The 13,981-nt window shown below is 43.0% G+C and overlaps 2 protein-coding genes across 4 annotated transcripts; one reads left to right on the forward strand and one right to left on the reverse strand.

Moving 5' to 3' along the window:
* Positions 1-6,903: 6,903 nt before the first annotated feature.
* On the forward strand, positions 6,904-10,721 carry plin2 (perilipin 2). 3 transcript variants are annotated; one of them, XM_053415611.1, is made up of 8 exons: positions 6,904-6,958; positions 7,075-7,109; positions 7,698-7,893; positions 8,203-8,285; positions 8,439-8,691; positions 9,454-9,632; positions 9,734-9,850; positions 10,124-10,721. In XM_053415611.1, exons 2-8 carry the CDS (start codon positions 7,080-7,082, stop codon positions 10,538-10,540), a joined length of 1,275 nt encoding a protein of 424 aa, XP_053271586.1. In that variant the 5' UTR covers positions 6,904-6,958; positions 7,075-7,079; the 3' UTR covers positions 10,541-10,721. The 3 variants fall into 3 exon arrangements, with proteins under 3 accessions (XP_053271586.1, XP_053271587.1, XP_053271589.1); XM_053415612.1 differs by having other exon boundaries at positions 6,924-6,958; positions 7,078-7,109; XM_053415614.1 differs by having other exon boundaries at positions 6,927-6,958; positions 7,061-7,109.
* On the reverse strand, positions 10,528-13,530 carry cdca9 (cell division cycle associated 9). The gene is made up of 10 exons (XM_053415615.1): positions 13,400-13,530; positions 13,188-13,319; positions 12,610-12,650; positions 12,468-12,519; positions 12,308-12,375; positions 11,902-11,963; positions 11,727-11,810; positions 11,528-11,609; positions 11,047-11,133; positions 10,528-10,916 (listed from the first exon to the last, which is right to left on the reverse strand). Exons 1-10 carry the CDS (start codon positions 13,497-13,499, stop codon positions 10,872-10,874), a joined length of 753 nt encoding a protein of 250 aa, XP_053271590.1. The 5' UTR covers positions 13,500-13,530; the 3' UTR covers positions 10,528-10,871.
* Positions 13,531-13,981: the final 451 nt, after the last annotated feature.

Below are 13,981 nucleotides of genomic sequence, written 5' to 3' on the forward strand. Positions count from 1 at the left end.
TTAGACCCAGCCACCACCTTCTCGCTCTGCATGTTGAACACACAAGCATTCAGGTATGACTTTACAGGTCCAAAACAGGGCCATAGTATGTACTGTACATGTGTTGGTTTCCCTGGCTAAACATACTCAGAGCAGGTCAGTGCCCCCCTTATGAGTAAGCTTGTTGTCTCCCTGTAGCTGACACCAAACACAGCCGTTTGATCAGTGATATTTGGCCTGGGAGTCAAAGCGCTGCTTGTCACATGCGTTCAAAGAGAGGGCAGGAATTTGCCAGATACCAGCGAGAGAAAATGCCCTTCACGGGACACCAGCTACCTTGTTTTTGCTTTAAAGAGGCAGCTACTGCAACCGATTTTTGCTCCCAAGCGCAAACATCTCCAGATTTGACACTAGGCAATTGCAGAAATAGAATGAAAACATATAGAAACGTTTGCCATTAGGGGGAAATATACTTATTTGCTGTTTTTCCAAGACTTGGATGAGAAAACAGATTCAAATTGACTGTGTATAGAAACACACTAAAATATGCTTCTATACCCAGCTCAAGGACACTTCAGAAGGCAGACTGGAGGAGCCCGGGATCAAGACATCCTGCAACCACAGCCGCCCCAATGTCTGCCTTTAAAACATGAATTCAGTGACCGGTTCCATTCGGTTATCGATGGCGGTCTAAGCTAAGCTGAAAACTGGAAACAGGACAAAACTCGAAAGCTGCACTATAAAAAATAAGAGTACAAATTGACATCCTATTCCTTCAGTTTTGCACTGATCCAAGAACATCTACCACAAAGTGATAATTAGGGAGCATTAGAAATGTCCTATAAAGCACACAAACTCCTACGAATGTTGTTGTGGCACCTTGTTATAGCTCCCACTCCCTCGGCATGCAGTCTACAACCACTCGGTTGCCTTTCTCATCTGTCCCCGATTGCCTTTACTGCCTTGTGGAATTTGGCACACAACCTGTATGTGTGCGTGCGTGTGTGTGTGTGTATGTTTTTGTGTGTGTGTACCATGTGTTTGTACGTGTGTCTGCTCATGCTTGAGACTCCAGAGGAAACGAAAGCTCTTGCCATCGCCGGGCCGCACTGTCCCGGGAATGCCAGGCTTGCTAAGGGTACAGTAACCTGTCTGTCTGTCAGCGCAGATCTGTTTCAGCTGCAGTCATCGCGTTCCGTCAGGCATGTCACATCCACTGCTTGCTGTCTGAGGGCATCGTGCCACAGACCGCCAGTCCAAAAAAGCCTGCACGGCGGACACAACACTCCGCACTCTGTTGCCAGGGATCAGCCAAGCCTGTCTGATAACCCAAGGGTATAATTTTTTCCCTATTTCTTCAGGGAAGTATCTAATTTCATACAAATCCTTGCTTACGGCTATAACCAAATATGCTGCTCGATGAAGGTTCATAAATTTGCCTAAAATATTTCGCGATGGATAACTTTCGGCATCGAGTTCCACGCAATGAGATTAGCGGCATTCTGCACAAATCCAGGATTTCCTATTATCTAGTGACAGAGTTAATCTGAGATTCTGTATCTGATGGGGCCCTCATCAGATTTTCCGAGGATATTACAGCTCAGCAGAAATCAGAAGAAAACAATCAAGCAGCTCGAAAAAAGAAAGAAAGAGAGACGCAGCAGCAGAAAAGGATATTGTTATGTTGTAGATGAGGCTGTCTATTGTTTCAGTAAATATGCTGCAGGCTGGTTGCTGGTAAAATAGTTGAACAGAGAAATGTAGGACAGAGAGAGCTAAACAACCCCCGGGATCAGTTTCATCCATGAGAACAAGGCAAATAAGCGCCAAAGCACATTCTTCACCTTGTGTTCCACCTTCATCTTCAGTGCTGTTTGGGGGATTTTTTATTCCATGCTTCCTCTTGGTCAATTTTAATTAGTTTAAAGCAACACTAAGCAGCTTCTTTTTTAACCGGAAATAGCACCTTCAGAATTAGTTTGATGGTACACTGACTTGAAATAGGGAGAATGGAGCCCCTCCCATTCCTACTCCTCACCCTGAACGTCTGTTCTTGCTCCATCTAACTTTGGTGAGCAGGTTTGATTACTTAAGATTCCTATTTTTCCTATACTGTAATAAAGTAGTTTCAAGTCTTACCTATATTTTAACAAATATTCAGTTTCTCTGTTTTGTCTTTGAACTTGAAGTCTCTTGACTTCCTGTACATGAATCTCATTGGTCAGACATTAATAAGAGTCAGTTGCTCCGTGCAGCTTTCGGGGCATAGGGATAATCAAGAGTGCTTCCTATTGTGTCGGTACATCACAATTCACATGACTCATCTCCTTCATTGCCTTGAATCGGAAAGAAAAACGAGCCGTTGCTGAGTAGAGATGATAACCACATTGAGGCTCCTGCAACACTTCTGCTTCAAACCAGACCTCGCAGTGATTTCTGCTGCTTCCTGTGTGGTTTTTCAAATTCCAGCATCTTGTACTGGACTGCAGGCCACGGGCTACCCAGGGAGACCACCTGGGCAGAGTTCTGCTCCAGTGCACGACCTATCTGTGTCAAAGACAAAGCAATGACAGACAGCTTGGCACGGCTGTCAGCTGCCACTCGCTTCCCCCATTACGGCTTCTCCCATGTCCAGGCACCCCGTTTTGGTTTGCCTGCACGTACGCCTCAGGTACGGTGCTGGCCGCCCAGCTGAACATCCGTCTGACAAAGACACTGCAAAAAAAAAGCCCGGAGAGAAAGCAGAAATGAAACGAGGGCCCGTTTCCCACGTTGTTCTTGGCTCCTGTCTCCACCCGAAGACTCGGGCGAACACTTCCAAAACAAAGAGATTGTCTGTGTAGGTGCCCAAATAGCCGACCCACGCCTGTATGCACACTTGCGCACAGAGACAGAGACACACTCAGACGCTGGGACACAAGAAATGTTATTCTAATTCCTCCTAAGAGCCTATTTGAGCAGCTGTTTTCTGTAAACACTGGCTCAGACGGCACAACTCGGACATTTGGTTTCAGATCATGCTCAATTATAGCATAATTACCCTGACTCGGTTTGGTTGACAGCAACAGCAACCCAGAAAAAACAAAAAGCACAAACAGCCCGCCTGCTTATCCCAGCACGGCTGGAAGCACGGTGTTGTCTCACCTCCGATGTGACCCATTCGATGAATACGTTTCGTTGACCGGACGATTATATCTATACCTCGCGATGCTTTTCAAGTCTATTTTTCCCTCGCTAAGAAAATCATCATCACGGTGGATCGGGGTCAGGGTGTGGCCCTGCACGCAACACACATCTCCCTTTCAAAGCCAGGCTGGCCACATGCTGACCTTTTCTCACACTTTTAACCCTGTGCAGTTGTTGACTCCCTTTCTGACGAGACCCTCTCAGTGGGATATGTGGACGGTTAACTCGGATGGTGTAGCTAATGAGCCCAAGTCATTATTAGAGGATTATATCTGACAGGTGCACAGAGCCCTGCTTAACAAGACTCTTGTCTATACTGTCGCAGCAAATCTGCGGTTAATGCCTAAAGAAATATTGTCGGCGTTGATCTGCGATTTATTAAAAAGCTAAAGTAATGGTTATTTCAAGAGGGCAGCCATCATTTTGATAAGATGTATTTCATTTTTGCATGCACGACCTCCACAGCTCCGGGGTCGGGATGAAGCTGGGAAGAATAATAGTGCCAGATTTGGCAGTAAACGATTTGCAGCTATTTTTCGGCCCCAGATGTTGAAATGACGGCGTAAATTCACTCTGACAAGAACACAGCCAATAGTTCCTTTGCCCGCACTCGATCAAAATGACACCCAGACTTTTCTTTGTGATGGTAACGATATTCATTTCCTGTCCCTCTCCAGGCTGTTCCTGTTAAAACTGCAATTCTTTTTCTGTGTTGCGTCACTGTGCTTTGGTTGTGCAAATCTAATACTAATATTAATAATTTAAAAATAAAGTATTCTAAAAAAGGCAAAACAAAGGAGTATGCTTTGAACCAAGTGAACAGAGTTCAGCAGACAGCTGCAGCCATGCCTGTGACAAATTTGAATGCCGCTATGTTGTTGATTTTTTTATTTTCCTTTTCTGGCTCACTTATCCAACTTATAAGTTACTCATGGGTAAATACAGTAAGTTGCATTTGGCCTAATTTACATTCACAAAAATCAAATATAAAATTCTAGCTCTGTAATTTGCATGTCAGAGTTGTAGGAGGGTGCAGTTATTAAAAAGATTCTATCTGTAGTTTGATTCCTAATCCCAGTGTATTAAATGAATCCAGAGGTCCCAGATACATTTGGTGAATAGAGCAGCCACGAGGGCTGCAGCCTGACAGCAGACGATGTTTGAGGCAGCAGCAGCTTTGAGGGTATGAAGTGGGAGCTCACCAAAGCATACCACTGAACCAAAGACTTGTCACTTTCTTTCTCCCCTGCTTTAAAGCCACATGCCTTCCTCCGTTCCCCATGATCCAGAGAGCGTGAAAGGGACAGCCGCTCTCCCCAACCCTCCTTCTGTCTCTGTCTTCACATAGGGCCGCTGACGCTGTGTGAACTGGGAGAGTGACACTTTCCCAGTGGCCCTCAGATATCTGTTACTCACTACCAGACAGGGAAGCCATGGCACGCAGCCCACAGCTCTACCTATCTCAGAGAGCACAATGGTGGGTCGCCATGTGCCGAGGATCTCCTCTGCAGTCAGGCCAGAATCTATGAGTGCCACCTGCACTGCGGCAGACCCCATGGGAAACAGGAGGGCAGCGCCGCCATGACTGATCTGTCTTTTCATCTCTGCTGTCTGTTACATGAGAGAAGAGGGGAAAAAACACTGTAATGTTTCACTCAAACATCAATTTCAGCAGATGAACATAAATGATGATGATGATGATAATAATAACACTTTAAAAAATACATAACTCCATAAAAAGTAATTGACTCATACCGACTCATACGCAAGGTTTAATTCCACATGTTGAAGTTCAGGCAGAACTTTGCTGCTTTGGCGCCACTAAGTGGCTATCTCTTGTAACTACGAGGAAATATTCTCACAAAACACCAGCAATAAACCAGCACTGACTGGTATGGCCATCAGGTATTATTAGGGCCGAGCACTGACAGGCACTAACAGACAGTGAGACCCTATTGAATTGTAAGGATTATTATTATTTTTCAGGCGAATTAATTGGCTTTTTGAGGTTTTTCTTACCAAAATTTGTAGAAAATTAGAAAGTGGTGAAAATGAATGTATTCTGGAGGAATTTTAAATGATCTTCACAAAAATCAATACACAGATCTATCATGATCTGACAAACAAAAAAGTCTGAAGGTGCAATTGGAAAAACAGGAAGCCTGCTATTTTGCATTTAGTGGCTATTTTGGCCATATTCCACATTTTTACTTTGAGGTACTTGTACCAGGGCTTACATCAGATTAACTTCAAATTGAGATGAGTTTCATCACAACAAGATGGAGATCCAAACTAACTCAAAGATCGATCATCACACGGTGTGACCGTGGCGTGGCGTCAAAGTTTGATTCGCGGACATACATGGACCATGAATCCTTTGATGCTGAGCCGTCAACAAACAACTCCACTCCTGCAGTGACAGTGGTCCTAGATCTCTCTGTACACCAACTCTCTCGGCTCTGTCATTCACTCACAAGGCTTTTCCTACGATAGCTATGCTGATGACACCCAACTCATCCTGTCTTTCCCCCGATCTGAAACACAGGTAGCAGCATGAATCTCTGCCTGTCTGACTGACATCTCTTAGTGGATGTCTGCACACCACCTGAAAATTAACCTTGACAAGACTGAACTACTTTCCCTTCCAGGGAAAGACTCTCCCACCCATGACCTGACTATTAACTTTGACAACTCCGTGTTAACCCCCACTCAGACTGCCAGGAACCTGGGTGTGACACTCGACAGCCAACTCTCCCTTACTGCCAACATTACTATAACAACACGTTCCTGTAGATTCATCAGTGGCGTTTCTACATTAGGCGCACATGGGGCACGGTCCATCTTTAATTAATTTCTTCTCTGAAAATGTTGATTTTATGCGTCATTTCTTAAGAATAAACATTTCTAGGCAGAAGGATGTTGAGCCTACAGTAACCCTTTAAGGCCAATTATTCAAGAAGGTAAAATATAAGACACATTACACCTCTGAAAACCAGAGAGAGACATTATATGTTTCATCAACTCATCCTGATGAGTCATGAGTCCACATCAGATGCACTTTGATTGCTATAAAATCATATCAAAGAAAATCAATGACGACGATGTGACGTGGACGATAAAATATCATTAGATCAATGTCCAGTGTGCATGTGTGTGTGTCGTATTGTTAACTGAATAAAAATAGTTTTTGAACTAAGTACAAATAACAAATTTGGGCTCAGATAATAATCAAGGACAGGATGTTGATCTTTAGGGGTCTATATAAAATACGATACAATTAAGATGTGTATCTCACCATGTTCCTACAAAAATGTGCAAATTTGAAGATTATGGATGTTTAATATAGGAAGTAAATCATCTTATTTATTCTACAAACAGTACTGTATGATAGCGCTGGTTACAATTAGACTTTTAGGATTTATATTTTTATACTGGTGTTGTCCCAGGAGTTAGAAATCAAGTTTTCCGATGAAGTTTCTGTCTGTACTTAACGAATATGTAAGACTAATGTTATTTTCTAGATGACAACCTCTATAAAAATGTTATTAATCATCCTGTGATCAGGAGAAGCCAATGTCTTATGAAACCATAATAAATCAGTCTGCAGTCATAGGTCACAGACTCGTGACGGATGATTTCACAGGATTTCCCCAGCTCAACTTTTGGCCCCTTTACCTTTGGCCCACAAACCACGCCGCGTAAAATCTCGCGATAGTTGCGCACTCTATAAATCCAGCTGCAGCTCGTCATGCGGCATCAGTTCACTGAACGGGAAAGAGACAGACAACACTCGGTGAGTTTTAATGACTGATCGTCTCATATTGTATTTCAACCTATTGTAGCTTTTGTAATGATGCCTTCACGTAATTTTTTCAGTTTATCAAACTTTTAAAAGTTGTTATCTTTCAGGAGACATGGCAGCAGCAGACGTCATCGTACATCAGGTGAGTGTAAAAAGACTTCGATCTCCTGTTTTCAACATCACACTTGTTATTTAGGTCAATTTCTGTCAGCTGACAAATACCTAAATAAAACGTCCTTTTCAAAGTATGGAAAAGTAAGAACTTTCTGCCTTATTACTATTGATTTGAATACACCTTGACGAATTTTCAATCCATCTGATTATTGCCTTCCCTCTTTATTATAATCTGTTACATTATAAACCCTAAATGTGTATTATTTAGTTGAGTTAAATACTGAGTTTTATCCAATTCATATGCAAACAAATGTAAAGCATATCATAAGTTTACATCTGGAGAGCGGCTAAATTAATTTGGGGGGAATCGAAAACAAGAATACAAATAAAAAGTTCTAAAAAAATAGAAATCTATCTGTTCAGCAATGCAAAAATAATGTATGTGGCACATATCAGATGTTCCTCCCACACAGTATTCAGAATTAAATATGAATTACCCCATAGGAATAAGTATATAACATGAAAAACATAGATATGTATCTGTGAAAGGAGGCACCTCTGGACCAAATCACAGAATAATTTGAATAAACTAATGTTTCCTGTTTATGTCCGACAGAATGTGGTGGAGAGGGTGACCAGCCTCCCTCTGGTGAGCTCCACCTACGGCTTGGTGTCCAGCATGTACTGCACCACCAAGGACACCCACCCTTACATCAGGAGCGTGTGTGAGGCCGCCGAACAGGGAGTCCGCACCATCACCTCCGTGGCCCTCACCACTGCTTCGCCCATCATGGACAAACTGGAGCCTCAGAGTAAGAAGCCTTTGGTGGGAATTTCACTTAACTGGCTGGCCTATGTACGTAGGCGTGGCGTAAAACTTTTATCTGACTAAAGTGAAACTAAGAGAATAGTTATGTGCTGACTATGTGAGTCACACAGGATGTTCAAGTTGGGCTGCTGGCTCTGGCCCTTCCTGAACTTTCACCCAGTTTATCTGTTCCCTCATAATCACACTAGAATGAGCGAAAATGTACACTATAATCAAGGGGAACATTTTTATAGAATTGCAAAGCCTAAAGATTAAATCTGATCATGTTATTTGCTTTGTTTGTTGTTTGCAGTTGCCATTGCCAATGACCTCGCCTGCAAAGGTTTGGACAAGATTGAGAAAACCTTACCGATTCTGCACCAGCCGCCTGAGCAGGTATTAACTGGATTTCCAAATTTCAAAACTTCCTATTTCACAGTCGATGTTGACTAATCAGAGTTCAGCCACGTCTGATGTCTGGTCTTTCTCAATCGCTGTCTCCCAAATGAATAATTTATTTATTCGTCCATGTTTCTGTCCCCCGTCCAGATCGTTTCCAGTGCCAAGGATGTGGTGAGCACGGCCAAGGACACGGTCTCAGACACGCTAACCAGCGTTGTGGGGAGAACTCGGGAGGCGGTGCAGGGTGGCATGGAGAGGACCAAGACTGTGGTCACTGGGAGTGTCAGCACAGTGCTGGAGAGCAGAGTGGCCCAGCTGGTCAGCAGCGGAGTGGACACGGCGCTCAGTACGTCCGAGAGCCTGGTGGAGCAGTACCTGCCTCTGACGGAGGATGAGCTGGGTGAGTGGGGTGGCCAATTCAAACTGAGCCAAAGCACCATCACTGGTATTTACCTCCCTGGTAATGTTTCAGGCTTTGGCCCCTCTTCAGACGAGCCAATTAAAGACTTAAACAAAGACTGGTCTATTGTTATAGGTTGTTTCATTCATTTTCTTAGAGGCCTAGGATCTGATTTCATAGGAGGAAAAACATTTATATTAAAAGCTGCTCAATAGAAAGGTGTAGTTTATTTCCTATTCCATAAAAATATCCTACAATCATCTATATAATACTAAATACCAGGCTAAAAATACACAATCTTATATAGAGTTGTTTTTATTACATTGAGCAGTTTTGGTTTTAATAAGACACAAAATGAGAGTAGCTGATGAAATAAGAACTTGTTTATTTGTAACAGGCTGAATCAGGGGCCAGTTATCTTAGAGTACGTTGTTTAAGCTGGATTTGTTCAGTTTAGGGGGGGGAAATCTAAATTTGCATTGCTTGTTTTTCTCAGTCATAAAAGGAGCAGTTGTTTAGAGTGAACTGTGACCTGCAGAAGATTATAACAAGCCTGTACACTATGTGCTTCTCTTTTCAGGAATTAACCAGTATATACGTGTCGTGGCTTTAATGCTTCCAGTTACTTAAACATGCAAAATGCCAACATCATAGCAATTTATAGCAGACGCCTTCACGATTAAGGATCAATAACTTAATTGCCATCAATTTAGATTTTATTTTTTTTAACTAAACATGTTACCTTTCCCTCCCTCGTGACAGAGCTGGAGGCCAAACTTGTGAACGGCTTTGATAGGAGGAATGTGAGCTACTACGTGCGACTGGGTTCTCTCTCCACAAAGCTGAGGAAGCGGGCTTACACCAGGGCTGTGGCCAGAATCCAAGATGGCAAGCAACGCAGCATGGGATTCATCTCAGGGCTCAACTCCACTGTTGACATGGTGGGTCCGCTGGCTCTCACAATACGAAACATTCCGTTCATGAGACGTCTGAGGTCTCTACAAAAGGTGGATCAATTGCTCAGTTGCGTTTGTTTTTCCAGATTGAATACGGCAGAAAGCATATTGGCGGGGCAAACCAGATTGTAAATGACAAGCTCAACTCTTTGGTGGCCTGGAAGTCCAACAGTCCAACCCAGGAGCACGGGCACGACGCAGAGGTGAGGAGGAAACTTGGCTTGCAGTACAGTGCACCAAATAAAAAGACAACGAAACAGTACAACAAACAAATCGAATGTCTTGTTATGTACTGAACAAAGTGCAACACCACAAACGTGTTCTATTTTAATTACTAATATAGACCCTCAAGTGCAAATTGAGCAGATTTTATGCATTGGGAATGTTTCTACTTATCTTGCACTTCTAAACGACTGCTCTAAATCTCCAGCCTGAAAGAATGACTTGTGAAACCATTCTCCATTTCTTCCTCGCAGGTAATTGAGTCAAACACCTTGGCCCTGGCACGTTCCCTCACCCAGCAGCTCCAAACCACCTGTCTGGTCATCGTCTCCGGCCTGCAGGGCCTCCCCAATCACGTCCAGCAGGAGGCGCTCTCCCTCGGCCGCTCTGCCTCGCAGGTCTACGGCACCTTCAGCCAGGCCCAGGTGCTGGGAGACCTGCCCGACAGCATGCTGGCCAGCAGCAGAGCACAGCTGGGCAAAATAAGCAGCTCTCTGGACAACGTCATGGATTATCTGGTCAACAACACGCCGCTCAACTGGCTGGTCGGTCCCTTCCATCCACGACTGGCTCCTGAAGAGACGCAAGCCCAGTCCACGTCGTCCAGATCTCCCTCGGCCCCGCCACACAGCACAGCGCCCATGGAAGTGGAGATGGAGAAGCTAAAGTGATGCATTACAGCTGTGGTGTAGTTCTCTTAAGATTAAAAAGAAGTAGGTAGTTTGTTGTGACTGGGTCGATTTTTCTTGACATATTTTACAAACATGATCTTTGACTGTCTGCTGAACTTTTTTTATGAACCTGTATTTCTAAATGTTCTTTAATTTGGATTAAAAGGTTCAGCTAATTTAATCACAGGACTTTGTTTTTGTCATTTTATGGACTAAATCATACAAATGCAGCGTGTAGTCACATGATAAGGCAAATAAGCTTTATTATTTTATTTGTTAAAACACTTTAAAAAATCCTCGTGTCTCAGTGGACTTGCTCCGGAATCTTCACTCATCGCTGGCAGCGATTTTGCCTGGACAGATACTCCATCAGATTCTGAAAGTCCAAAATCCAACAAGTCGGAAAACGGTACATTTCAAGATGCTTTTGTTAACTCCTTTTGTTCTGGTAATGAACTTACGGACACCAATAAATCACATTGAAAAAAATAAAAGTGCACCACTACCGTCAGCTTCTGAATCTGGCACCATGCCACGTCATCCAGCATTTCAAGGTTTATTTCCTCCTTTGTCTCTTCAGAGAAGCTGACGGTCTAGAAGGAAGAGAACCACATGTAGAATCCATTCAGTACATACACGTTGGCAACACGTGCGTCCGGTATTAGCAGTAAAACTAAATATTAGCAAGAAGGCCAGATGTGTCTAGTCTATGGAGCTTTTATATCATGACAGAGGGATAAGCGTTTCGGTCGGTATTACATTGTTTGGTCAAATCCACAGGCCTTAAATTGAATAAATACAATGGCACTCAAAGGGATTCCCTTAAATTAGATCAAGCTGCACTAGATTGCACACATTCAAAGATATCAGTTCCCAAAATATGCCAGATTTTTTTTCCCCTTCAGAGTTTTCCTCAGCCCATATCCCATCAAGTTTAGAGAAAATCAGTCCAGGAGCTTCTCTGTAATCCTGCGTTTAGCACCATACCTGCCCCTGTGCTGTGGTGACGGTGATGTGTGCAGCCGAGCCGGCCATTGAACAGTGCAGATCACCAGCAGAGACCACCGACCTGAGACAACACAAGAGTCCAATTAACTCCTCATGTTAAAAATGAACTGGCCTTTAGAAGCCAAAAAGGTACAAATATCAGCGGCGGTGAAATGATAACCCCCCCCTTCCCAAAAACCTGAGTTTGGGTTTGGTGACTGGTATCTGCTCGCTGGTTTTTGTCAACCGGCTTTGAGTCCTCTTGGCAGTGACTGCGGAACCCCTGTAGACAAAAACAAAATAAAGAAATCAACGGCAAACATCAGCAGTCTACACGAAGCTCAGCAGAAGTCAAACATTTCTACACGTCCTACCGGATGTTTCCTGTGCTGCTACTGCCGGCCAACGTTCGGGTCCTGCTTGTGCCGTTTAAGGCCTGCAAGTAAAAACTAGAGTTACAAACCTGCAGGTATAATCTTTGAGTCCAATAGGCGACTGGTCAAAATTAAGACTGAATTCGGGCAAACTTGAGATATGTTCAAGAGGCTAAAATCATTTTTGAAAGGAATCTCGAGGCCTTTCGCGGATATGGTTTGTTCTGGATGCAAAAAAAAAAGAAGTTTGAGAGGAAACAGTGATGTTGACCTTTGACAGACTAGCTTTAAAACCTCTGAACATATAAAAGTATTAGATCAGTCACATCACTCAGTGCACACATTAGAAAGCTTTGGTCTTCTTTAACGTGCATGTGCAAACATCACCTGCTACATCATCAGATACCTTAGTGGTCTTGTGTGAGGCCCTCTGGACTGAAGCAGACTGAACTGTGGTAGAAGCACTTGATTGGACTACAAAAATAAAAGCACAAATGCCCATTGAACTATTTAAATTGGATTTTGAGCACGATTTTCAAAGATAATGTTAGTCAAAAAAAAGTCACCTCTTTTACTGTGACACCTCCTGAGGGTCTGGTGCATCTCGAGGGACTCGTTCTGCATAAAGGGAGGGACAACTAAGCCGGTTAAAACTATAATAATTTAAAAAATTAAATTATAAAAATGGTGAGATTTCTGTCAGCTCACCTTCATGGCAATTGATACATCACTGGCAGAGAGTTCCTGCTCTGTAACACAGGACCGTTGGAGAAGGGAAAAAAATCAAATTTGGTGCGATTTGGACAGACGATAAATACAATATTAAATCAAATTTAAAAAGGGGCACTGCAGCAGTCAGTGAGGGCGGGGCAGTTGATCATTTATATTATGGCAGAGTGTGTTGATCTCTGTCATAGCAACAACATTCATAGAATAACTTCTTCTTTAGCAATTTGTCTACAAAGTACAAAACACACAGTTCATTTTGTTGCTGCAATGCTCCAGAGCTTTTGGTTCAAATCTTTTTTGAACTGGTCTGAAGATTGACTTAACTGACCTCTGAAATAGTCAGCATGTAATGAAAGAACATAACACTAACTTACATCAGAGACGCACATGAACAGGAATAAAAGGAAGTTGAGTTTAATAATTCATTGCAGATAAACCAGGTAGGATGAACACAAGGTTTTCCAACTTCCTTCTTCACACAAACAATAACAAAGTCACAGTAGATTGTAGAACTAGGAGAAATACATTTTATGAACTCATTAAAAAGAAACACTCACCTCTGATTAAATCTCCAATGAGGGTGTTTTGAAGAGAAGGAGGCATCTTCATCAGCTCCACCTCGAACACCTTGTCCACCGTGGACAGCATGTTCTCCAGTTTGGCCTCCAGCTCATTCATGCGCTCTTGGGCTGGAGGACAGAAACGTGGGTGTTTTAGGGACAACGGTAGGACCCTGTTGAAGCGGGAACATTAACCAAGCTGAACCCACCTTCTTTCTCAAACTGCTGGATGAACAGAGCCAGTCTGCTGCGTCTCATCTGCTCTTGGTTCGGGATGGTCACCGCGTTCCTTGTGCGTCTCGGCGCCATCTTCCGTCTGTTCTCACCGCCGGCTCACCTGAGGGTCCGCGTGGTTAACCGTGGATCAGCTTTAATGGAAACACCTGCACCGGATTCACGAGCCACGCCGGAAACACGGCAGTTCTCCGAGAACTATGTTGCATGGCGGAAGGATATTGATGATTATAATGTCACCCGAAAGAAAGAAATTTAGTTCAAGTTAAACACAGGCTGAAGACGCTGCCTTTAATGATTACTTAATTATGAAATAAAATCTATTATTTAAGTATCACTAAAAGTGTTGTTTCTATTATTATAGATATTGATAGATATATAAATATGTGTTATATGAGTTATAGATAAATAAAGTAATACAGAGAGTGATTATAGATAGATATAGCTTTGTGGTTTTTGATCACTACATACAAGCTTGTGAGTACATATGGGACTTAATATGGGATATCATATCAAAGAAACATCCTAAATCACAGAAACAATAAAATAAAAGAATA

The sequence above is a fragment of the Pleuronectes platessa genome, chromosome 23 (genome assembly GCF_947347685.1).
Source record: "Pleuronectes platessa chromosome 23, fPlePla1.1, whole genome shotgun sequence".
Taxonomy (NCBI): Eukaryota; Metazoa; Chordata; class Actinopteri; order Pleuronectiformes; family Pleuronectidae; genus Pleuronectes; species Pleuronectes platessa.